At 45.7% G+C, this 25,797-nt stretch overlaps 2 protein-coding genes across 2 annotated transcripts in view; both read right to left on the reverse strand.

Moving 5' to 3' along the window:
* LOC144483442 (NACHT, LRR and PYD domains-containing protein 3-like) overlaps nt 1–4,708 on the reverse strand; it is a 42,637-nt gene extending 37,929 nt beyond the window's left edge. The window contains exon 1 of the mRNA XM_078202128.1: nt 3,124–4,708. Coding sequence (XP_078058254.1) covers nt 3,124–4,529 — 1,406 coding nt within the window. The 5' untranslated portion in view covers nt 4,530–4,708. The remainder of the gene's footprint in view (nt 1–3,123) is intronic.
* A 15,928-nt stretch (nt 4,709–20,636) lies between these two features.
* The window catches only part of LOC144483443 (NACHT, LRR and PYD domains-containing protein 3-like), a 92,477-nt gene continuing 87,316 nt past the window's right edge, over nt 20,637–25,797 (reverse strand). Inside the window, exons 14-15 of the mRNA XM_078202129.1 lie at nt 25,252–25,419; nt 20,637–22,680 (exon numbers count right to left, since the gene is read on the reverse strand). Coding sequence (XP_078058255.1) covers nt 22,593–22,680; nt 25,252–25,419 — 256 coding nt within the window. The 3' untranslated portion in view covers nt 20,637–22,592. The remainder of the gene's footprint in view (nt 22,681–25,251; nt 25,420–25,797) is intronic.

Below are 25,797 nucleotides of genomic sequence, written 5' to 3' on the forward strand. Positions count from 1 at the left end.
CAACAGACTTGTGGCATAAGCTCATAAAATAAATGGGAAAGTAGCAACGTGGATACAAAATTGGATGAACAATGAATAATGGGTATTTTTCAGGCTGGAGGATGTCGGTAGTGGAGAACCCGAGAGGTCAGTATTAGGATCCTTGCTTTTCCCTGATATATATGAATGATCTAGGTATTTGCAGTATCGAGGAAAATTTCAAAGTTTGTTGATCACAGAAACCTTTGAGGCGTCGTAAACTGTGAAGAGGGGATCTTGGAGTGAAAAATGGACAATAGTGGAGTGTACAGATAGGTGGCAGATTAAGTTCAATGCAGAGACGGGTGAGGTGATACTTTCCGGAAACATGCACATGAGGAAGGAATATAAAATAATCGGTGGAATTGTTAATGGATTGCAGGATCAGAGGGACTGGACGTATATGTACATTGATCATTGCCATTGGCAGGGCAAGTGTAGGTAGCAATTAATAAAGAATACAGCATCTTGGGCTTTACTGCTGTGAAATAGTTTATGTTTGTAGGCATCAGATAATAATTCATGAGTTTAAGTTGAATTTGTGTTTCTGTGCTTGTGTGTTAAGAAAGAGCCAAAACTTTAGGGCGGCACGGTAGCACAGTGGTTAGCACTGCTGCTTCACAGCTCCAGGGTCCCGGGTTCGATTCCTGGCTCGGGTCACTGTCTGTGTGGAGTTTGCACATTCTCCTCGTGTCTGCGTGGGTTTCCTCCGGGTGCTCCGGTTTCCTCCCACAGTCCAAAGATGTGCGGGTTAGGTTGATTGGCCAGGTTAAAAAATTGCCCCTTAGAGTCTTGGGATGTGTAGGTTAGCGGGTAAAATATGTGGGGGTAGGGCCTGGGTGGGATTGTGGTCGGTGCAGACTCGATGGGCCGAATGGCCTCCTTCTGCACTGTAGGGTTTCTATGATTTAATTTCACTTCGTGTTAAACAAAGCTGCCTGCCTGCGGGTTTTTTGTGTCCCTGCATTTTAATTTAAGGTTTACGACATTGTCAGAGTTATAGAGGTTAAAAAAATGGTTGCTTATATTCAGAAGTCCACAATGAATGATAGAAACACTGAGTTTCAGTTGCAACCAGTTAACCCAAGAAGCGAGATGGAGTTCACAGAGGCTGCCAGGAGAGGCAGCGCAATGCAGGGACTCAGAAAGCAGGACCCACAAGATAAATCACCGTCAGAAACCAAGGAGGAAAAGAGGAGTGCCAGGAAGACAGAAGTCAAAGAGACAAAAAAAACCTGAATCTGAACTAGCTACTGCTCCCGAAGTTAAAGAGAGGAGCAGAGAGAGGCTCCCAGTTAAAGACAAAGCTGCGAGGTGCAGACATTGTAAAGTTTGCTCACGAGAATCCAGATATCTGATATATTCCTAAAGTTGGTGACACCTTCATACAGACTATGAGGCGCTGGTGTCTGTTGGCACGGCTGAGTATGGAGGAATAATGAAAGGAAACATTGAAATATTGGACAGGGATCCTTGGTGAAGGCACCTGACAGAAAGCATTGAAAAGATTCCAAAAGCTGCTTTTGTTTCTCGAGTGGAGCTTCTGGAGCGGAAGCATCAGTCCCAGTGAGACGGGTTTTCTCACATTGTTACAAACATTTGGGGGGATTTGAAGAAGAATCCACTGAAGTTACTTTGGGTGGCATCTGTCACTGAGTTTCAGAGTGGTATTTCTGAACCACAGGTGGATTGTTGGTTTACAGTAACTGTGTACTTACTGGGAACATTAAAACATAAGATCTATTTTGTAACTCGTGTCATCCTTACAGATCTGCAGACATCTGTGAAGTTAGATGGGGTGGTGCATTGCAGTTATTTTTTTAACAAAGGTTTTATTCTTTTGTTAAAAGTTAATCGCCTACCTTGTTATTCTGTTCATCTACATTTCTAAATAATAAAACAATAAATAAAAGTTATGTTTTACTGAGCCGGGTTTCTACTCTTCGACCTGACTGTCCAGAAATCAGCTGGGATCATAACATTGTCAATAGGGGCATAGAGTACAAGAGCAAGGAGGCTGTGCTGAACCTGCAAAAGACATCAGTTAGATCTCAGTTCAGTGCGTCATACTTTAGGAAGGCTTAGAAAACATTGGAGAGAGCACTGAACATGTTTAAAAGATTGGCTACAGGGATGTGAAACTTCAGACACGAGGATTGATAGGAGAGGTTGTTCACCTTGGAAGGAAGAAAGCTGAGAGGACATTTGATAGAAATGTTCAAAATAGTGATGGTGCTGGAGAGAACAGGTAGCAAATCAAAATGTTGCTGCTCGGACAAGGATCAACAACAAGATTTAAAGTGATTTGAAAAAGATGCAAATACAGTGTGAATAAAGCTATTTTTTTTAAACACAGCGAGTGATTCAGGTTTTATGAGGCTGCAGTCAGAACCATGGAACAGAAACAGCGTGGGCTGCTGTAACCTAAGGGAGGTTTCTTTTCATAACTGCACACTGAGGTTTAATACAAGACTGAACCTCCACTGCGACCCTGACTGATGTTACCAGTTATCACATGACTTATAAAAGGACACTGTCCCGATAAAACACACACCAACTATAATACATAACAGAGGCAGCGTGCAGGAAAATAATCCTGACAATAATTAGCCACAAACTGTAAGCTGTACCGAACACAAGAGAAACAAATTTCCTTCTCGCATCATACATAATCAGATGGTTTCTGTTGGGAGAGTGAAATATCCTTTTTTAAAATTTTGTAACGAGGCCTTTACACCTCTAATTATTTAAAATTTATCCCAATAATGCTTTTATTCACTCAAGGAACGTGATCATCGCTGGTTTTGCCAACATTTGTTGCCGATGCCTATTTGCCCACGAGAATCTGCCTTCTTGAACCGCTGTAGTTTTATCAGAGAATTCAAAATTTATTACAGGTTCAGAAGGAGGCCAATCGGCCCATCATGTCTGCATCTGCTCTCAAATGAGCTTTATGACTTTGTGCCATTCTCCCGCGCTTTCTCTGTGACCATTGGACATTGTTTCCCTCTTGACTTCCTCAACTGAACATGTGTCTGTTTTATTTGGAACAAAGGAAATGGCTTCTCAACAATGAAAATATCCGCTATGAGACCAAACAGTTACCTCAATTCCTGACATTTGTGCAGAACGGGTCCCAGCCGCTGGAGCCCTTCACACCGAATGTAGCATCGCCCTAGATCGAGGTGTTTTATTGTATCACAGTGTCCAATGACATGAGACAGGACCGCACAGTCAATTGGGGTCAGTCGCAATTCCCTAAATGAAAGTTTTTCCACAGATCCCACTGTGTTCCGAGCCAGTGCTTTATTCTGAGACTCAAACAGGTAGTGGAATGCGTTCAGGAGCTTCCTCTTCCCAGTTTCAGTCTGTGAGTCTCCAATCTGCCCTTCAACCTTCTCCTTCACCCAGTCAATCACTCGGCAGGTTGTTTGATGAAGAAACGGACCCAGAAACTCCACCAGGGGTCGAGCTGACTGTGGGGAGGACAGACCAGCAACAAAACGGAGAAATATCTCAAATCGCCCATCTTCCTCACTGTGGGCTTCACTGAGGAGTTTCCCGATCTCCCCGGGATCTGGAGTCAGGAATTGTGTGAGTGCAGCTGCAAACTCTTGGATGGTGAGGTGTGGGAATGTGTAAACCACACTCTGGGCAGATTCATCTTTCTCCAAAAGTTCCACCAGGAATCCAGACAGGAACTGGGAAGGTTCCAGCTTGTACTTGATCAAATCTCCATTTCTAAACACAATCTTCTTCTCAGACACTCCTGTGTAGGCCATCTCACCAAGCTTCAGTAACACATCACGGAGGTTTTCAACCTCTCGGCCATGGTTTTTCAGAATGTTGTAAATATAGTAGGAATATAGTTGGGTGATGGTCTTGGGAACTTGCTGCTGTTTCCTGTCTCTTTGTGTAAAGAAGGGACCCAGTGACAGACCGAGGATCCAGCAGTAGGAAGGGTTGTAACACATGGTGTACAGGATCTCGTTCTCCTCCACGTGTTTGAAAACGGCTGCTGCCACCGTCTGATCTTCAAAAAACTTGTTGAAATATCCCTTCCGTTCATCACCAACAAATCCCAGGATTTCAGCCCAGACACTGATGTCAGCCTTTTCCAATAAATGTAATGCAGTGGGGCGGCTGGTCACTAGCACTGAACATCCTGGGAGCAGCTTGTGCTGTATTAAACTGTACACAATGTCAGACACTTCACACCAGCATTCAGGATCTGTGCACATGTACTGAGGTTCTGTATTTCTCCGATTGTCAGCAAAATCAATCCTGTCCTTGAATTCATCCAAACCATCGAATATAAACAGCAATCCCTCTGGGTTCTTCCAGAGCTCTCCCAGAATATTCCCAAAGTAAGGATAGAAAAACAGTATCAGATTCCTCAGGTTTATTCTACAGTTAATAGTGTTCAAATCCCGGAATTTAAAACTGAAAACAAATTGAAAGTGTGGGTATATTTTCCCAGTGGCCCAGTCATAAACAATCTTTTGTACCATTGTTGTTTTTCCAATTCCCGGCACTCCGCTCACTGCTGCTGAATTCCCAGATTTGAATTTTCTCTGGGAAAAGCTGCTCTGAAACAGTTGATCAGTTCGGATTTTTTCCAGTTCTCTCCGGAGATCTTTCTCTCTCCATTCTTCATGGTCTCGGCCTCTTGCCAGCAGTTCATGTTCGACAAGTGTCCGATCTCGAACAGTAGAAATAACCGTGAGCTCAGCGTATCGACCAACCAGCTGGAAAATCTTAACCTTCTCCTTTATGAGGATAGTGTTCACTCTCAGTGTTTCAGTTTGTACCCGGAGTGTCTCCTTGTGTTTCTGTTGGAGATCTTCAATAAGAATGGAGAGAAAGTTAGTTCTATTGGCATTTTACAAACATCCCGGTAAAATTGACCAATCCATTAAATATTGCAGGCATTAGTTCAGTTCCAACATAGATTTTTGTACAACTGGCTTTTACAACTAATGGCCCATGGGCCAAATTCAGCCACTGAACTGTTTATTCAGCCTAATAAATATGGCTGGACAGCTCAGCTCTGCAGAAGTCCATGGGCCCATGGGCCAAATTCAGCCACTGAACTGTTTGTATTCAGCCTAATAAATATGGCTGGACAGCTCAGCTCTGCAGAAGTCAAATCTGATCCAAACACCGGTCTCCCTTTCTGCCTCTGCAGATCTGCAGAGTTTCTCCGCAATTTTCTCTTTTTATGTCATTTGTCATGCAACAGAATTAGACCACAAATAAAGAAAATATGGGGAGAAAGGAGGCTGTGATTGGACAAGCAGCAAAGTGTTGAAAACTCCACTTTTCTATTTCAATTTGAATCTTACAGAGCTCGTATCACGACAGCGAATAGCAGAGTTCAGGTCAGGGCAGAGAAAGGGCGAGAATCCTGAGGAACAATTATTGCACGTGAGTGGGGTGTTTGTGTGTGCATATATATGTGTGAGTGAGTGCATAGAGAGAGAGAGAGAGATGGAGAAAGACAGAAGCAGAGTGTGTGCGAGAGAGTGTGTGTGAGATTATGTGAGAGTGACAGAGAAGGAGAACAACTGACAGAGAGCGTGTGGGAGGGAACATGAGAGTGAAAAATTCCCTGAGACTGTGGGTGTTAAACAGAATGCGATAATAACAGAGGAAAGGTTGAGGGATAAAGGTTGTGAGACTGTGTTAGGGAGAATGACAGAGGAAGCGATGAAGAGGGAGATAGTGTGCGTGAGGAAAGGCGAAAAGATAATATTGTGAGACTGAGTCGGTGAGAGTGAGAATGTCGATATAAGATAACGAGAGAAAATGTGAGCGCAAAACAGTTATCGATGTGTGTTTGAGAAATACACAGCGTGTATGGAAGAGAGTGCGTGTGAGAGGAAGAATGAGGGTGTTGTGGGTGTACATAAGAAAGAGATTGTGAGAGTATGTGAGAAATATGTGAGAGGAAGACCATGCGAGAGATTATGTGACAGAGAATCTGTGTGTGACTGAGTGACGATGAGTCTGAGAATGTGTGTATGAGTGCGTGTGTGTGAGTCTCTGTGAGGGATAGAGTGTGAGAGCGTGTGCGCGAGTGACAGTGAGTATGAGAATGTGTATGTGAGAACATGTGTATAACTGTGTATGTGGGACAGCGTGTGTGTGTGTGAGAGAGAGTGTATTGTGACAGAAATTGTGCAAGAGAGTTTGTGCGAGAGGGTCCATTGGAGAGGTTTTTTTAAAATCATTTACTGGATCCAGATGTCACTGGCTCGGGTAGCATATATTGTCCGTCGCCGATTGCCTTTGCGATTGTGGCGATGAGCTGCCTTCTTGAAGTCAAGGAACCGAACAGCACGTCTTTCGGGCTGTGGGAGAGAAACGGAGCACCCGGAGGAAAACCATGCAGGCGCAGGGAGAACGTGCAGACTCCACATAGACAGTAACCCAAACCAGGAAAAGAACCCGTGTCCCTCGCCTGTGAGGCAGCATAGGGGGAGCAGCTGGAAAATGCAAGGTTAAAACAGAAGTTTAGTGAAGCAAAACTTGAAATTGTCATGTGGCCTTAGAAGTTGAACAATATAATGATATGCAAGTGTCACGGGTGAGTCACTTTCATACACACTGTGAGAAGGACGATAATGAGAAAGAGAGCTGTGATAGAGAGGGATGCAGCTAACAAGAATTTGGGGAGATAGTGCAGAAATATAGTAAATTCGAGGCAACTGTGAAGTGAAACACAGAACACAATCAAAAACTGTCTAACGACATAACGTGTCAGAAGGAGATAGAGGCTGACATAGAGAGTGATAAATTGACGTCTCTATTCTCAGCTCAAATGGTATGATGTGCAGTTTTAAGAACCATGGGGTGGATGGAATCAGTGATAAATTGAATTATTGAATTTGCTACTGTCGCCTATGGTGGGTTGTTTTACACATTTGGGAACATAGAGCTGGATGAAGACAGCGACAGGGACGGAGATATGGTGTGCATTTGGTGAAACCATCAGGTCCACTTGCACCCATGATCACGACCCTCACATAGACCGCAAATAAACCCAAGGGGCCATTTGCACCAAAACAAATAAGTGAGCAAGTGATTGCGCGATGTTACAGAACTGGGAGGGGAAGGAACTATGTCCCCACACATCACCTGGAAATGTTGTAAACAAATTGGCAAGAGGCAAATGCAAGGGTCGGTTCATACCGATCCACTGCTGTGCTGTAAATTGGTGGGAGGCTCAGGTCACAGATAAAACAGATCACGCCTGTATGAATAAGCTAACTAACAATCTGGGAAAAGGCTTTGAATCACAGCATTCTGAATGCACATTTAAAACACAATATGCTTTGATAAGGAAACTTGTGTTTGAGTAAGTTTCTGTGTTGTGTGACAGGTCCGTGTGATTTTTCTTGCCAGCGAATCTGTGCCTCCTGTCTGTGGCATTGAATTGTGCTGGTTAACCCTCTGTGATTTGATTCCATTAGCTGGTTTCAAGTTTCTTGGTAAATGCATGCAGTTATATGTTGAAATAGGTTGAGTCAGGAGAGGATAATTGTGATAAAATGATACAGGAGTTTTTGAAGCACCTGCTTTGTTTTGGCGGGAGAGTGGTGATGATGGGACAAAAACTATAATTATTTACACTTTGGTTTAACTTCAAAGACTATCTATGGCTTAGAGAGATTGACTGTTAAACCAGAAAGGCATTGTTTATAATTTCTTCAGAATTTACCTTTAGCTTTGAGGATAATTGCAGTTTTTGTAGAAAGAAGAATGATGACTCCTGTCTGAACCTATTCCCTTATTTTATTTTAATATTCTATTTTCAGTTATAAGTCGTTAACAATGAATGAAAGCAAAGTTTAATGCTGTGCAGAGGATATGTGAATGCGAGGCATCCATGCTCGATGAGTCTGTGTGTCTAATAAAACACTGGTATGGATTTTTCTTTGCTGTCTTGGTAGCTTTCATGTTTTGTTTACCTTAATTACGATTTTGTAATAAAAGTTTCAATAAACAGTTTATAATCAAATGTGGGTCATGAGCAGAATGAAAAATGAAATTTATAACCAGGCAAAACTTTGAAATTCCTTAATCCTGGGCACGGTTGCTGATAACTTATTTGTATTTTTTTTAAACGGGCAGTGATGATGTAACTACTTTTGAAAACTTTTGTTCTTTTTTCATTTCCAACTAGCAAAAACTTAACAATTCTCTGTTTAAATTTATTGCACATCTCATATACGGATTGCGATTTTTTATTTAGAGCAGATTTTATCTTTCAGTTTTTCTCAAATAGACAGATATATCTGGACTGTATTAACTAACTTGGCTCCAAGCCAAATGTATACTTTGTGTTTTCTTCAAATATATAGCTCATGAAGCACAAGACAATAAGGAAGTCGAGCAGCTTCAAGACTTCAAGATTGTTTATCACAACATAACGATAATTGGGGATGTAAAGGCTTTGTCTTTTTGTAGAAAAGGTGAACACATTTAAACTAATTTGTTACCCTTTGAATTAAAGTATTTGTGATTAAATTCACTTAACTTCCATTTCAACTCGGGCACTGCTGTATCTGATAATTTAATCCTTCTCTTAAAGCTGCCATGCCTGGATATTTAACTGTTTAAATAAATTGATTGTATGGATATTAGCAACTCGTATTTAAGAAGTTACATACTGTTTAAGAGGCTAATAAGCATTTTTAAAAATTGTTTTTAAGGAACAAAGAGTAATATGATTTAGTCTATATGTTTTTTTTTGAGTTTCAAGACCTTTTAGTTGTTCGAAAAGTGATGAGTTAAACATATTCTCAGCTTCTGGTCAATTTGAATCTTGGCCTCAATTTCTAAAGGTAATATGAAGTTTTTTGTGTGTTATGCATGCGGAGTAATGTTAATGTAAACTCAGCTAACGTATACAGAGGCATGAAAAATATGTTGCTGAATTTATACTTAATTAAATGCTAATATATTAGAAATTAATGACTGTAAAGTAATTTTACAATAACACTTTAGGGCTGTTATGTGTTCAGGAATGAGGTGATCTGCAGATGGGAAGACAAAGTTAAATATTGGGAATGACAATGAAGTTGCAACAGATGATAAGATTTTTCCATCATTTAATTGTCTGCAGAATAGAATTCAAAACCTTAAAAGAAGAATAAAATACAGAGTTTGTGCCAATCACGCTATTCACGAACTAAAGGAAAAATAGTTAATGAAGGGAAAGCTGGTGGGTACCACATTAGCAGAATTCTATCAAAGAGACAAGATAATTGCTTGTTCCTTCCCCACATGCCAATGTGCCATCCCAATTCAAAAAGGGATGGAGGCAAAAAGCAGGTAGCTATCGGCTGAATAGCCGAACACCTACTGTGGAAAAAGATTGGAATTAATTATGATGGAAGCAATAGCAGCAGATTTGTAAAATTATAATCTAATTCAACAGCATCACCATGGCTTCATGAAAGGGAAATATGTCTGACTAATTTATTAGACTTTTTCGAGATACTCTCAATCAGAGTGGAGAGACGGGAAGCAGTAGATGTGTTGTATTAGGACTTCCAGAAGGAGTTTTACAAGGTACGTCAAAAAAGTTCAAGATATTAGATATGAGCCCATGATGTTTGAGGCAGTGTATTGGTATGGATCGAGGACTGGCTAATGGGCCGGAAACCGCGAGTGGCATAAAGGGTTCCTTTTCAGGTTGGTGACCTATAAACAGTGGGTTTACACAGGGACCAGTGCGGGACTGCAAATCTTTACAATATATAATAATGACTTGGATGAAGGAAATTAATGTTTTGTAGCCAAATTTACAGACAATACAAAAATAGGTGGAAAGGCAAGATGCAAGATGGATTCAAATAACCTATAAATATTTTATTGTAAGCTAAGTAAGTGGGCAAAAAGTTGGCAAATGGAGCATAATTTAAGAAAATGTGAAGTCAGAACATAGAACAGTACAGCACAGAACAGGCCCTTCGGCCCACGATGTTGTGCCGAGCTTTATCTGAAACCAAGATCAAGCTCTCCCACTCCCTATCATCCTGGTGTGCTCCATGTGCCTATCCAATAACCGCTTAAATGTTCCTAAAGTGTCTGACTCCACTATCACTGCAGGCAGTCCATTCCACACCCCAACCACTCTCTGAGTAAAGAACCTACCTCGGACATCCTTCCTATATCTCCCACCATTAACACTATAGTTCTGCCCCCTTGTAATAGCTCCTATCCACCCGAGGAAATAGTCTTTGAACATTCACTCTATCTATCCCCTTCATCATTTTATAAACCTCTATTAAGTCTCCCCTCAACCTCCTCCGCTCCAGAGAGAACAGCCCTAGCTCTGTCAACCTTTCCTCATAAGACCTACCCTCCAAACCAGACAGCATCCTGGTAAATCTCCTTTGCACTCTTTCCAGCGCTTCCACATCCTTCTTATAGTGAGGTGCCCAGAACTGCACACAATATTCCAAATGTGGTCTCACCAATGTCCTGTACAGTTGCAGCATAACCCCCATGGCTCTTAAACTCCAACCCCCTGTTAATAAAAGGTACCACACTATAGGCCTTCTTCAAAGCTCTATCCACTTGAGTGGCAACCTTCAGAGATCTGTGGATGTGGACCCCAAGATCTCTGTTCCTCCACAGTCTTCAGAACCCTACCTTTGACCCTGTAATCCACATTTAAATTTGTCCTACCAAAATGAATCACCTTACATTTATCAGGGTTGAACTCCATCTGTCATTTTTCAGCCCAGCTTTGCATCCTGTGTCTCTTTGCAGCCTACAACAGCCCTCCACCTCATTCACTACTCCACCAATCTTGGTGTCATCAGCAAATCTACTGATCCACCCTTCAGCCCCTTCCTCGAAGTCATTAATAAAAAAATCACAAATAGCAGAGGACGAAGCACTGATCCCTGTGGCACTCCGCTAGCAACCTGCCTCCAGTCCGAAAATTTTCCATCCACCACCACCCTCTGTCTTCAATCAGATAGCCGGTTACCTATCCAATCGGCCAACTTTCCCTCTATCCCACACAAGTCGTTCATTTTGGAAGGGAGAACAAAAGAAAAGTGTATTATTTAAATGGAGAAAAACTGCAGCAAGTCACAAGACAAAGTACCTTGGTGGTACTTGAGCACGAAGCACATAGGTGCAGCAGGTAACCAGGAAATCTACTGGAATGTTGGCCGTTATTTCAATGGTGTTGGAGAACGAGTAGGGAAGTCGTGTTGCAAGTGTTGGTGAGACCACATCTGGAGTACTGTGAACATTTTTGGTCCCCTTATTTAAGCAATATATTATTTCATTCACGGCATTTCACAGACCATACGGAGGAATTGTCTTATGAAGAAACATTAAGCAGGTTGGGACTCTACTCATTGGAATTTAGAAGAATGAGAACTCATTTCATTGAGACAGATAGGATTCTTAAGGGGCTTGTCAGGATAAATGCTGAGGGAATGTTTCCAGTCATGGGAGACTCTAGGACAAGAATGCATAGACTTCGAATAAAGGGACGCCAATTAAAGACTCTTCTCCCACAGGGTTGAGTGTCTTTGGAACTCTTTTCCACACAGAGCTGTGGCGGAAGAATTATTGCGTATTTTTAAGGCTGAGAAACATATTTTTGATCAGCAAGGGAATAAAGGGTTATGGCAAATGGCGGGGAAGTAGACATGAGGAATGTCAGATCAGATGATTCTATTGAATGGCTGAGCAGGCCCAAGGAGCTGAACAAACTACGTCTGTTTTTCTTATGGTCTTATGTTCTCATGATCTTATGAGGGGCAGCACGGTGGCACAGTAGTTAGCACTGCTGCCTCACAGCACCAGGGATCCGGGTTCGATTCCCGGCTTGGGTCACTGTGTGCGTGGAGTTTGCACATTCTCCCTGTGTCTGCGTGAGTTTCCTCTGGGTGCTCCGGTTTCCTTTCACAGTCCAGATGTGCGGGTGAAGTGGATTGGCCTTGCTAAATTGCCAATTAGTGTCAGGGTGCGTAACTAGTGTAAGTGCATGGGGTTATGGGGATAGGACCTGGGTGGGATTGAGGTTAGTGCAGGCTCGATGGGCCGAATGCCCTCCTTCTGCACTGTAGGATTCTATGATGTATGATCTTGTATATCCCAGCGTAAAAGCCTTGTGTGGATTTAAAACAGACAAACATCTGAGTTGTACAATGGAAACCCGAACCCTCGATATTGACAGTGTCCAAGTTCCTTATAAGGGAAACGGGGAATATTGTATTACCACCTAATTGAAAGAATAGGAATATGGCTGTGAGAGTTTTTCCCATTGCTAACACCATCCTTTGCTTTGAAGCCCAGATCCCATCATGCTGAGGCCACCTCAAGCTGGTCGACAGAGATAAACTGGAAGAAAACATTGACAATGTCACTGAAGAATCAAACAGTACTTTGGGCAATTACGTTGATAAATGTGAAACTAACATTGTAATTTTACATAAAGACTTGCAATGGATCAAGAAACAGATAGAATTCACCAAACGATTGCCCAAATCATTCAACAAAGAGGGAAAACCAGGCAACTGATTGCAGCAACAAACGGAACCAACTGGTGAGAGGAATTTTGGAATTGGGTGCGAAAGTACAAATACAACTATGGATAAAAATTACTTTGCATGTTGCAATTATTGTTGTAGTTTCGACGCTAAAGTAACAAATGCATACTTTGATTATTTGAATTCCAGAGAGATGAAATGGAAAATAAGTTAGAAACGTAATTGTACGTAAGAAAGCCCGAACTACTGATCAATATACTTCGAATGTAACATGACATGGATTTGAGTATCTGCTTAAACAGGGTGTGGACGGAGAAAGAACGGCTACAACAATGACTTAACAAGAATAATGGCAACAGTGACTGTAAAAAGGGTATTCTCGCTGGGAGAGAAGCATGCTGGGATTTTTATTCAACATATAGATTAAAACCAGGTACCGGTCGGAAAGAGACTGTGGTCTGGGAGCTGTGTTCTGAAATTCCTGTATTGGCCCAGATAAGGGAAGTTGTTTACATTAACAGAAACACTGCGTCTCTGATTTATATAGCTGTTATGTATGGGATATATAAAATGAACTAAGCGTAAAGGCGTCTTTCAAAAGTAATTTCAGTGGATGTTCGAGCCATGTGATCGGTTTCTGGTTACACAATTAGCTGGATGACAGATAATCTTCCGGAGGCGAGTGAAGAATTGTGGATAAAAAGCCATGTGAGTCCTTTGTTTGGCAGCGATAACTCAAAGAGACCGACCATCGCAAGTAGACTTGTACCCTGAAGGATGCTTCAGAGAAGGAGAAAATAGATTCTACATCTATTTAATGGCCAATGCTCTCCTCAACTGGGTAGTATCTATTTTCAGTTAAATAGTTAAAGTTGATGTTCAGTTAAAGTTAAAGTGCAGTTTAAGAGTTAAAGTTCAATTGAAAGTTGATGTTCAGTTAGTTCAAGTAGAGTGAAGATTTAATGAGTTGCAACTGTTTGTTTGAATTGGTACGAGAAGTGTAAAATGAAGCAATAATTGAATTGCTGTCCTTGTTTGTCTCATTAAATGAAATGCTTGGAATGTGTTTCTATTAAAGCTGCATGACAAGAGTGAGGTTTGATGAGGCTCAATTGTGCTCCAATTCGCTAATGCTCAAAGGGGGACTAACAGCGAAATGCCTGCAGAGCATGATGGGAAAAAGGTCAACTTTGCACAAACCAGAGAACTGCTGCAGTTAAGGAACACGAGCAATAAACAGAGGCCGTCAGAATCTATAATTGGGTAATAGCGGCAAGACAAGAGCATTTTACGGGACAAGTGGATCCTTAATACCTTAATGAGAGAGAGTGTGCGAGCGAGAGTGAGTGAGCAGAATGTGTGGGTGTGAATTAGAAGTGGTGAGAAACATAGTATGAAAAACGGTGTGAGAGAATGAACATGAGAAAGTAAGTTTGAGAGAGAGAGATAATCTGTGAGAGAGGTGATGAAGGTGTGAGGGAAAGTGTGAAAGAGTGAGTGAGAGAGTTTGAAAGTGTGTGAATGTGTGTGAGATGGAGGATGTGATAGAGAGAGTGAGTGAATGAGTTAAGGAGTGAGAGAGTGTGAGAGAAAGTGATGGAGATTGTGAAGGAATCAACAGAAGAATGTATGTGCGCCGGAGGGAGGGCCCGCGCGCCGGAGGGAAGGCCCGCGTGCGCCGGAGGGAGGGCCCGCGTGCCGGAGGGAGGGCCTGTGCGCCAGAGGGAGGGCCCGTGCGCCGGAGGGGAAGTGCGCGCGTGCTGGAGGGAGGGACGCGCGTGCCAGTGGGGACGCGCGTGCCAGTGGGGGAGTGTGTGCCAGTGGGGGGTGTGTGTGCCAGTGGGGGGTGTGTGTACCAGTGGGGGGTGTGTGTGCCAGTGGGGGTGGGGGTGCCAGTGGGGGTGGGGATGCCAGTGGGGTTGGGGGTGCCAGTGGGGGTGGGGGTGCCAGTGGGGGTGAGGGTGCCAGTGGGGGTGGGTGTGCCAGTGCGGGTGTGTGCGCCAGTGCGGGTGTGTGCGCCAGTGGGGGTGTGTGCGCCAGTGGGGGTGTGTGCGCCAGTGGGGGTGTGTGCGCCAGTGGGGGTGTGTGCGCTAGTGGGGGGGGTGTGCGCCAGTGGGGGGGGTGTGTGCCAGGAGAGGATGTGCGTGATAGAGAGGATGTGTGTGATAGAGAGGATGTGCGTGATAGAGAGGATGTGTGTGATAGAGAGGATGTGTGTGCCAGTGGGGGTGTGTGCGCCAGTGGGGATATGTGTGATAGAGAGGATGTGTGCGCCAGTGGGGGTGTGTGCGCCAGGAGAGGATGTGTGTGATAGAGAGGATGTGTGTGATAGAGAGGATGTGTGTGATAGAGAGGATGTGTGTGATAGAGAGGATGTGTGTGATAGAGAGGGTGTGTGTGATAGAGAGGATGTGTGTGATAGAGAGGATGTGTGTGATAGAGAGGATGTGTGTGATAGAGAGGATGTGTGTGATAGAGAGGATGTTTGCGGGAGAGGATTTGTGCGACAAAGTCGATGTGAGATATAATGAAAGACATGAAGCATTTTTTTTGGGAGTGGAGTTTGGAAACTCGCAAATGACAAGCATCTGAGCGGATTCGGAGGAGAAATAGCAAACGGTATCGTGTGTGCTGATGAGACCATCATAGTTTCCTGCAATTGTACATTGTCATTCGTGTTATTCTTAGAACGTGTGTATATTGGGTGGCCTAAAGGAGGAGTAAAGGTGTATTTTATTGTAATCCATTTTTCATTGTTTCATAAATGTTCCTTTCTTGTTGCTAAAACTAAGTAGTGGTTCTGTGACTCTGTTAGTCCACGTTTATTTTTTTTTCTTTTTAAAAGTTGCAATCCTTTGAGCCAGAGTTTAATTCTGGGATCATCCCATCCCGTTATAACATCGACTGGAATTGTTACAGAAGTGGGGACCTGCCTGGAATTTCAAAACGTCGAGAAAGGGTAATTGGATTCTTAGTAAAAATTCAGTGGAAATTTTCACACGTGGAAGGCCAGTTACTGGATGCTGAACGGTGAAATTATTTTGGTGTTTATTGTACCACAGTTGGAATGCAAAATGCCGTTGGAAACTGCTCAGACGTTCCTGAAAATGGAAGGTGTAACTCATGTGGCTTATCACCAATGGAGCTGTGGGCCTCAGAGTCGGAACATCTGCTCTGGAGAATTATAGTTATGAGACTCAAGTAGACATTTGATGGGTTGAATAGCGAGCCACTTTTGTTAGTTTGAGCACATTTGGTTTTCAGCACTTGGAAATGGATCAAATTTGCAGTTAACCTTTTTATGTATATAGTTTTTATCTCACAGTGATCCCAAGGGAACCATGTAAAAGCCATTGTATTGGCAGTACATTTTTCTTTCTTTTTCTCCTTCCCCCTCTCTCAATGCTTTCTTCTCTGATATCAGGCTACTTGCCCAGCTGATACTCCGGTCAGATCAATTAAATGCAGATTATTATGGATGTGTTCAAGGTAATTAGCTAGAATGTAAACCTGATATAAACCTCTTCAGGGAAAAATGCTCTCTCAGCTGAAACATCAAAGCTGCAAAATTGCATTTTTAAAGGAAACACATTTGTCAGATAAAGAACATAGTAGCTGGGCAGATCTTGGGAAAACCAGGTCTTCTTTTCCTCTCACCCAACAGAACATCCCACCCAAGCACTTTCCCGTAACTCCACATATTTACCCCCGCTAATCCCCCGAAATGGATTAGTTAACTGAGGATTTGAACTATTTAAAGAATAAACTTGAAAAAACAAACTTGGCAACGGTTCAGTGAAGTTCAGGCATTCGAAGTATTTGTGGACTATGGTGGAAAATACACAGAACAAGGAAATGAGGTTCTGGTAATTCAGAGTTGCTGAAGTGAAAAAATATAAAGCACAACAAACGAAAGATGATTGGGAAAAACAGGAATGCAGTGTGAAGGTTGTGATGCGATCAGCCATGGACTTGTTCATAAGAACATAAGAACATATGAAATAGGAGCAGGAGTAGGCCATCTAGCCCCTCGAGCCTGCCCCGCCATTCAATAAGATCATGGCTGATCTGAATTGGATCAGTTCCACTTACCCGCCTGATCCCTATAACCCCTAATTCCCTTACCGATCAGGAATCCATCTATCCGCGATTTAAACATATTCAACGAGGTAGCCTCCACCACTTCAGTGGGCAGAAAATTCCAGAGATTCATCACCCTCTGAGAGAAGAAGTTCCTCCTCAACTCTGTCCTAAACTGACTCCCCTTTATTTTGAGGCTGTGCCCTCTAGTTCTAGTTTCCTTTCTAAGTGGAAAGAATCTCTCCATCTCTACCCTATCCAGCCCCTTCATTATCTTATAGGTCTCTATAAGATCCCCCCTCAGCCTTCTAAATTCCAACGAATACAAACCCAATCTGCTCAGTCTCTCCTCACAATCAACACCCCTCATCTCTGGTATCAACCTGGTGAACCTTCTCTGCACTCCCTCCAAGGCCAATATATCCTTCCGCAAATAAGGGGACCAATACTGCACACAGTATTCCAGCTGCGGCCGCACCAATGCCCTGTACAGATGCAGCAAGACATCTCTGCTTTTATATTCTATTCCCCTTGCGATACAGGCCAACATCCCATTTGCCTTCTTGATCAATGGTGGAGCAGTTTAGAGGGACCGAGGGGTCAACATTTGCTCCTAATGTGTATGGTCGGATGAATTGCAAACTTGAACCTGTGCAGAACAGATGAGGATGGACGACAAATTCAAACAATATTTAACCCTGATTCCGAGACTTCGATTTTCTGATTCCCAAATTCTGACAACTAATTATTCAGACTCTTAGAAGTGAAATAATTAGTTTGAATTCTTCACTGTCATCACTTACCTTTTAGGTTACTGGGTACTTCCGATAAACCTTGTGGGATGTTCATGTAAACAAATGCATCAGGACCTGATTAAAGGAATTACAGTCATGAAATCAGCTATGTGCAATATCAGAACAATCTGCAATGGTTAATTCACTGCGCGATTTTACTGTACCAAGTGTCGGTAATTCTCTCAGTATTTTCTCCAACTTTGGTAACCCACGGTGCATTTCCACAAAGGATTCCCACATCACCCTGAGAGCCCGAGGGCCTTTCTCTATCACCAGATTTAGGAGCAGTTTGGAACAGTCCGCGAGGTTCCCACTGTCTGCGATTTCCTTTACTTTCTGTAAAGAATAATAAGGAGCGTATTGGAAAACAGAGTGAAAGGTAAGCACTGGGAATGAGAAGGAAAGGATCTGTTCAGGGATTTCCCAGGTGTTTTGAGTACAGGAGGGAGCAGGGGTGGGGACAGGTACGGCGTGGAGTCATCTGGTTCAACCGGGCCTGAGAGAGGGGGACAGGGAGAGAGTAGAGGGGGGAGAGGGAGAGAGACGGGGGGGAGGGGGGGTGGGGAGAGAGAGAGGCGGGGGAAGTGGGGAGAGAGAGAGGCGGGGGAAGTGGGGAGAGAGAGAGGCGGGGGAAGTGGGGAGAGAGAGAGGCGGGGGAAGTGGGGAGAGAGAGAGGCGGGGGAAGTGGGGAGAGAGAGAGGCGGGGGAAGTGGGGAGAGAGAGAGGCGGGGGGGTGGAAGTGAGATGGGGGGGTGGAAGTGAGACGGGGGGGTGGAAGTGAGACGGGGGGGGTGGAAGTGAGACGAGGGGGTGGAAGTGAGACGGGGGGGTGGAAGTGAGACGGGGGGGTGGAAGTGAGACGGGGGGGTGGGAGAGAGACGGGGCGGTGGGAGAGAGACGGGAGGGTGGGAGAGAGAGACGGGGGGGTGGGAGAGAGAGACGGTGGGGGGGGGGGAGAGAGAGACGGTGGGGGGGAGGAGAGAGAGACGGTGGGGGGGGGAGAGAGAGACGGTGGGAAGGGGGGAGAGAGAGACGGTGGGGGGGGGAGAGAGAGACGGTGGGGGGGGGAGAGAGAGACGGTGGGGGGGGGAAGAGAGAGACGGTGGGGGTGGGAGAGAGAGACGGTGGGGGGGGGAGAGAGAGACGGTGGGGGGGGGGGAGAGAGAGACGGTGGGGGGGGAGAGAGAGACGGTGGGGGGGGGGGGGGAGAGAGAGACGGTGGGGGGGGGGGGAGAGAGAGAGACGGGGGGTGGGGGAGAGACGGGAGGTGGGGGAGAGAGAGACGGGGGTGGGGGAGAGAGAGACGGGGGTGGGGGAGAGAGAGACGGGGGTGGGGGAGAGAGAGACGGGGGGTGGATGAGAGAGAGACGGGGGTGGGGGAGAGAGAGACGGGGGTGGGGGAGAGAGAGACGGGGGTGGGGGAGAGAGAGACGGGGGTGGGGGAGAGAGAGACGGGGGGTGGGGGGAGAGAGACGGGAGGTGGGGGAGAGAGAGACGGGGGGTGGGGGAGAGAGAGACGGGGGGTGGGGGAGAGAGAGACGGGGGGTGGGGGAGAGAGAGACGGGGGGTGGGGGAGAGAGAGACGGGGGGTGGGGGAGAGAGAGACGGGGGGTGGGGGAGAGAGACGGGGGGTGGGGGAGAGAGAGAGACGGGGGGTGGGGGAGAGAGAGAGACGGTGGGGGGGGAGAGAGAGAGACGGGGGGTGGGGGAGAGACGGGAGGTGGGGGAGAGAGAGACGGGGGTGGGGGAGAGAGAGAGACGGGGGGTGGGGGAGAGAGAGACGGGGGGTGGGGGAGAGAGAGACGGGGGGTGGGGGAGAGAGAGACAGGGGGTGGGGGAGAGAGAGACGGGAGGTGGGGGAGAGAGAGACGGGGGGTGGGGGAGAGAGAGACGGGGGGTGGGGGAGAGAGACGGGGGGTGGGGGAGAGAGGGAGACGGGGGGTGGGGGAGAGAGAGAGACGGTGGGTGGGGGAGAGAGAGAGACGGGGGGTGGGGGAGAGAGAGAGACGGGGGTGGGGGAGAGAGAGAGACGGGGGGTGGGGGAGAGTGAGAGACGGGGGGTGGGGGAGAGAGAGAGACAGGGGGGTGGGGGAGAGAGAAATGGGTGGGGAGAGACGGGGGGTGGGGGGAGAGAGACGGGGGGAGAGAGAGACGGGGGGGTGGGGGGGAGAGAGACGGGGAGTGGGGGGGAGAGAGACAGGGGGTGGGTGGAGAGAGGCGGGGGGGTGGGGGAGAGAGGCGGGGGGTGGGGGGGAGAGAGACGGGGGGGTGGGGGGGAGAGAGACGGGGGGGTGGGGGAGAGAGACGGGGGGGTGGGGGAGAGAGACGGGGGGGTGGGGGAGAGAGACGGGGGGGTGGGGGAGAGAGACGGCGGGGTGGGGGAGAGAGACGGCGGGGTGGGGGAGAGAGACGGCGGGGTGGGGGAGAGAGACGGGGGGGTGGGGGAGAGAGACGGGGGGGTGGAAACTTATCAGCCGTGATTAAATGGTGGAGGAGACTCGATGAGCAGAATAGCTGAATTCTGCTCCTGTATCTTATGGTCTTTTCAGTTTCACACTCACTGTTAGCTACAGTATTTACACCAGTCCCCCGCTCTTTATTAGCTTGTGTACGTATTAGTTTCAGCATTCCAATGATTCACAATTAGCATTTAACTAATTAACCAATAAGCATTTAATTGTAAATAACTACAGTTATACAGATGATAAAATTAGGAATAGTCATTACAATTACAGAGCAGCAACATTAACCCTTTCTCTTCCAAGACTCGATAACACAGATCATGTCACATACTGAGCAGTATTCAGTTCAAACTAGCACAGACCAGACAACACAATAAAGTTAGTTTAAATTGAAATAATAGGTGATGCGAGGAGATTGTTCTGACGAAATGATTCTAATTGGAAAGTGATTAATTCATAGTCTTTGAAGAATTTCCCCGGTTCAATGTGATGCTTTTAATGGTGTAGAATATCTACCCACTTTTCAGCGCCGGCATCTGCAACTGTAGATGGATGAAAAGCAACAATCTGACAAACACCAGGTAATATCTGTCATGGTAAAATAAACAGTTTGATAAATAATGGTAATATCTGACATCATGCATCTGTCCTGAGATCTCTGGGATAATCCAAAATAAATCATACATTCAGAAATTAAATAAAGCTGAGGTGAGTGTGCAGGAACAGAGTGAAATTGTGAATTCTAGCTTTCTATGCTCTCGCTCTGCATCTGCTCAGTGAGATATAAGGAACAAGGAAAGAGGGAATCGCATTTCCGAGGCTCTGATCCTGTGCAATGCTGCGCCAGTGTTCCTGTGTTGCTTTCGTTCGAGGGATGTCAGTTTCAGAGGAAATGTTATCACTGTTGTCCAACTTAAATCATTTGGTTGTGGGGTGCTGAGAATTCATTCACCGCTGTAATGCATGGGTTTGTGATGTGTGTTTCTGTGGGTGTATGGCTGCGTGTTATGTGTATTTCAGAGAGATTCTGTGTTTCTCTCTAAGTCTCTCTGTGTCTCAGTATGTGGGTAAGAGTGTGGAAGTGTCTGGGTTTGTATGTGTGTGTTTGTGAGAGTATGTATCTCTGTGCCCATGAGCATGTGTGAGAGTTTGTCAGTGTGTGAATGAGTGTGTGGGTGTCAGTTTGTGTCTGTGTGTCTGGAGGGATGTGTGTAGAATGCACAGATGTGTGTATGTGTATGATTATGTGTCTGTATGTCTGTGTGTCAGTTTCCATGATTGTGCCTCTCTGTGTGTTGCTCTGTGTGTCTCTCTGTGAGCGTGTGTGTGAGATTGTGATTGTGTGTTTTTGTGTGGGAATGTCAGTGTGTCTGTGTGATTGAGATTATAAATCAGAAACACATTCCACCTTTGGATTGGAATCACTTTAATCAACCTGTGCATTCGGGATTGTAACAGTTCCAGAAATAATTGCAGTAACATTTACCGTGTGTGTGTGTTGTGGGTTAAGGAATGGAAACCCTACTTCACCAGAGTCAACACTGAAACTTTCCCAGATAAATACGTGGGAACTTGTGTTGAGGTTGATAATTGGCAGGGTAAACGGGGGGCGAGAGTGGAATGAGAGAATTTGGATTCCAACTGAGCTGCTCTCTGTATCACCGAAACCTGTGGAATTGGAAAGCAAGAGTTGCAAAAGGGGAATAGTTTGTTTGGAAATTATTTTCTGTTCGAACACGGACAAAATGTGATTAAAGGTTGTAATTGTGTCTCAAAATGTTTGTGTTTCCAATTTTCAGAGAATCAGTCTGTGAGATTGAGACAATTCTCTTGGAAACGTTAAAAGAACCGTGAGCAAGATCCACTGTGTAAGATTAAACACTGAATGTCTGACACAGGAATTACAGAGTGCAGCAGAGTTTACCCACTCCCATTCTGAATGGAATTAGTGTCTGATAACTGCACCAAATGTACACATTACAGTCTGAGATCATCCCCAACTACAATCTCCAGACAATATCTCCCAAAGGGAATGAGGGAACAGAGTTCATGTACAGTGTCTGGTGATAAAAGGGTTAATTCACCAGCCGGGGTTCCTGCTGCAAACTCCAATCCCTGTCAATATTGTTCAATATTCACGCTGCAGAAACCGGTTCCCAGATGCAGACATGGGACTTACTGAACTTGTCTGAGGCTCACAGAGAGCAGCGCCTGCAGTAGCTGGGAGCCGCCAGCAGATGGTGGCATTGTGTCACTTTAATCACCAGATAGTGAAAGAGGTTTTGAGGAGAGGCTGGTGGAGCCTTTAATTCATTCACAGAGACAGAGAGGAAACTCTGACAAGATTGACCAATCTGCCCCCTGCTGGGTACTGTCAGAATCACACACACACTGTTCTCTCTCTGGAGAATGATCTCTGCTGCTCCATTTTGAAAGGAGGTTGAAGACTCTGTTGCTGAGAACACTGACAACACATTGCTGCTTAAACAATGGTTTGCAGCAATCTTTCCTTCAATGTGGAGACTAAAACTACAACAGTTTTCCAGCTGGGAAACCAGGTAAGCAGGGAAATCAGTGCCAGGCTGGAGGGGCTGATGGAATAGGGAGGGAGAGGGGCAGGAATGAAGGGTTTGGAAGGAGCTGTCGAAGATCTTCACAATTCAGGATTTCACTGTAACCGGTGGAGCAGCAATGTTTATAGATTGAAATGTTCACACGGACACTGTCAGTCCCGATCTGGATCTCCGCAGCGACTTCAGCTGTCTCTTTCCATTTGGATTGAACTGATTTCCCCGCAGCCTGAAACAGATTAAAGATGAAACAGGAAATAAACAGATTGAACAACAGAGTAAATAACAGGAGACTGGAGTTAATGGGACAAATCTTCTGGTCTCTGGATCGCCAGAGACCAGACACACATCCGAAGATGAGCATCGGGACCCTGTGGATGTCCTGACGCACTGATCTACCTGGAATTGTCCCAGAGGTATTAACTTCTATTGGGGAACTCCCCTGCTGCAGTTAGAGTCAGATACTTGGGACAGATCCACAAAGTTTACCTGGATAGTTACTCAGGTAATGTTAGACAGCTCACCACCTGGGCTAATACCTGAATAGCACACCTGAGTCCCCCAATCACTTCCCACTGATCCCCATACTCCACCTCCCACAATCTGACTAGACCCACTCATAGAGTCACAGAGGTTTACAGCATGGAAACAGGCCATTTGGCCCAACTTGTCCATGCCACCCTTTTAAAAAAAAAACCCGAAACTACAGTTCCACCCATATAGACTCAGTGGCTGAACCCTCGGATATATCCCCTCTCAGTACGGCCGTGATGCTTTCCCTCATCAAAAGTGCAACTCCCCCTCCTCTCTTACCTCCTGTTCTATCTTTCCTATAACATCTGTACCCTGGAACATTGAGCTGCCAGTCCTGTCCCTCCCTTAGCCATGTTTCAGTAATTGCTATAATATCCCAGTCCCATGTACCCATCAATGCCCTGAGTTCATCTGCCTTGCCCGTCAGGCCTCTTGCATTGAAATAAATGCAGTTTAATCTGGACTTCCCTTGCTCTGTCTTGCTTCTGTCTGATCTGTCTGGTACTAGGATTACTGACACTGCCTTTACTAATTAATGTGCTCTCTTTAACTTCCGTGCTGTCCTCAAACTTCTCTTTTGTCTCCCTCCTGCTTTGGATCCCACCCCCCTGCCAACCTCGTTTAAACACTCCCGAGCTGCTCGAGCAAATCTCCCCGCCAGGATGTTAGTCCCCCTCCAGTTCAAATGTAACCCATCCCTCTTGAACAGATCAGCCCTTCCCCAGAAAAACTCCCAATGATCCAAAAATCTAAATCCCTGCTCCCTACACCAGCTCTCAAGCCAGTCATTCATCTGCCTAATCCTCCTATTCCTACTCTCACTAGCACGTGGTACCGATAGTAGTCCTGAAATTACTACCTTCGAGGTCCTACACGTTAGCCTTCTGCCTAACTCTCTGTATTCACATTTCAGGACCTCATCCCTTTTCCTACCTATGTCGTTGGTACCAATATGTACAACGACCTCTGGCTGCTCACCCTCCCCCTTAAGAATGTCCTGCAATCGCTCAGAGACGTCCTTGACCCTGGCACCAGGGAGGCAACACACCATCCTGGAGTCTCGATTGCAGCCACAGAAACGCCTGTCTGTGCCTCTAACTAGCGAGTCCCCTATTACTACTGCTCGCTTGCTCTTTGCCCGACCCTGTCCCACAGCAGAACCAGCTGTGGTGTCACAGGCCTGGCTGCTGCTGGTATCTCCCCCTGACAGGCTATCACTCCCGTAAATCATCTCTCCCTCCCCTCCAGCCCGACTACCTCCCACTAGCCCTTGAACAAATCTGACTAAACCTCCCAACTTGGCCTCATCCGTCCCAACCTCTCCTGACCTGACATAGAAACATGGAAGATAGGAGCAGGAGGCAGCCATCTGGTCCTTTAAGCCGACTCCACCATCCATCACAATCATGGCTGATCGTCCAACTCAAAAGCCTAATCCTGCTTTCTCCCCATAACCTTTGATCCTGTTCGCCCTAAGTGCTATATGCAGCCGCCTCTTGAATACATTCTTGACGATATCTCTGACTTAAACTGATTACTCAAGAACCAACCCCAACCCACTACTCTCCAAAGCTAGAAACCAATCCCAACCCCCGACCACGCAACCAAATCTAACTAGACACCCAACATTACCAACTCCCAGCCACCATCCAAACTGCTGATTAACCCTCCAACCCAACACAACACAACTCGACCACCCTCCAGACACCCAGAACTAATCCTTGAACCTGTCCTCAGCTCCCTGACTAACCACTCATCCAGCGACACACCAACCCAATCACTCCCACAATCAACTAACACTTATGGAGCTCCCCGGGGTCACTGTGCTGTAAATAAGGTGTGCTCGCTCTACCGCGACTCCACTCTGCTCTGATGGAGCTCCCCAGGGTCACTGCTGTAAATAGGGTGTGTGCTCTCTCTTCCCCGACTCTGCTGTGATGGAGCTCCCCAGGGTCACTGCTGTAAATAGGGTGTGTGCTCTCTCTTCCCCGACTCTAGTCTGCTGTGCTGGAGCTCCCCGGGGTCACTGTGCTGCAAATAGGGTGTGTGCTGTCTCTTCCCCGACTCTTGTCTGCTCTGATGGAGCTCCCAGGGTCGCAGTGCCGAAGATCCTGGGAGAAATATGCAGCAGTTTCAGGTTGGGAGAATTTTTTAACATACCGGCAATCTGCTTACCATTGCTGCTGCTTGGAAGATTCAGGCACATTTATATTTTAAATCCATTTAAATTTTAATTGTTACACTAAAAATTAACACAAACACTCACCAGATCACCTCCAGACTCCTGCAGGTCAGTATGAGGCGGCGGAGAGCAGGGACAGATTGATCTGTGAAGGAGTTTGATCCCAGGAACAGAATCCTCAGTGACTGTTTTGTACTGAGAGCGGAGGCGAGATCCTCAGCACAAGAATCTGTGAGAGCGTTCTTATCCAGACTGGAGACCAGAGAGAGGAATAACAGGAATCAGGCTCAATCCCCAGTGTTTTAAATAATACTGTTAATAACAAGAATAATGTATTGTATCAGACATTCCAAAAACACAACCTGCATTTCTGTAGAATGAGGAAATACTCAATACTGAAAATGAAATATAAATAAACTGGAAATGCTCAGCAGGTTCGCTAAATACATGTGAAGAGAGAAACAGCGGTAAAGTTTGAGCTTCCATTGGAACTGGGAACGGGCAGTGAATTGACAGGTTTGAAGTGACAGCGGTGGGTGGCTGGGGAAGAAACAAAGAAAGGACAAACTGGAATTACAGGAGTGATTAAATGATAAAAGTGATGATGGGACAGGACCACAATCACAGGAT

This window comes from Mustelus asterias, unplaced genomic scaffold, assembly GCF_964213995.1.
Source record: "Mustelus asterias unplaced genomic scaffold, sMusAst1.hap1.1 HAP1_SCAFFOLD_69, whole genome shotgun sequence".
Taxonomy (NCBI): domain Eukaryota; kingdom Metazoa; phylum Chordata; class Chondrichthyes; order Carcharhiniformes; family Triakidae; genus Mustelus; species Mustelus asterias.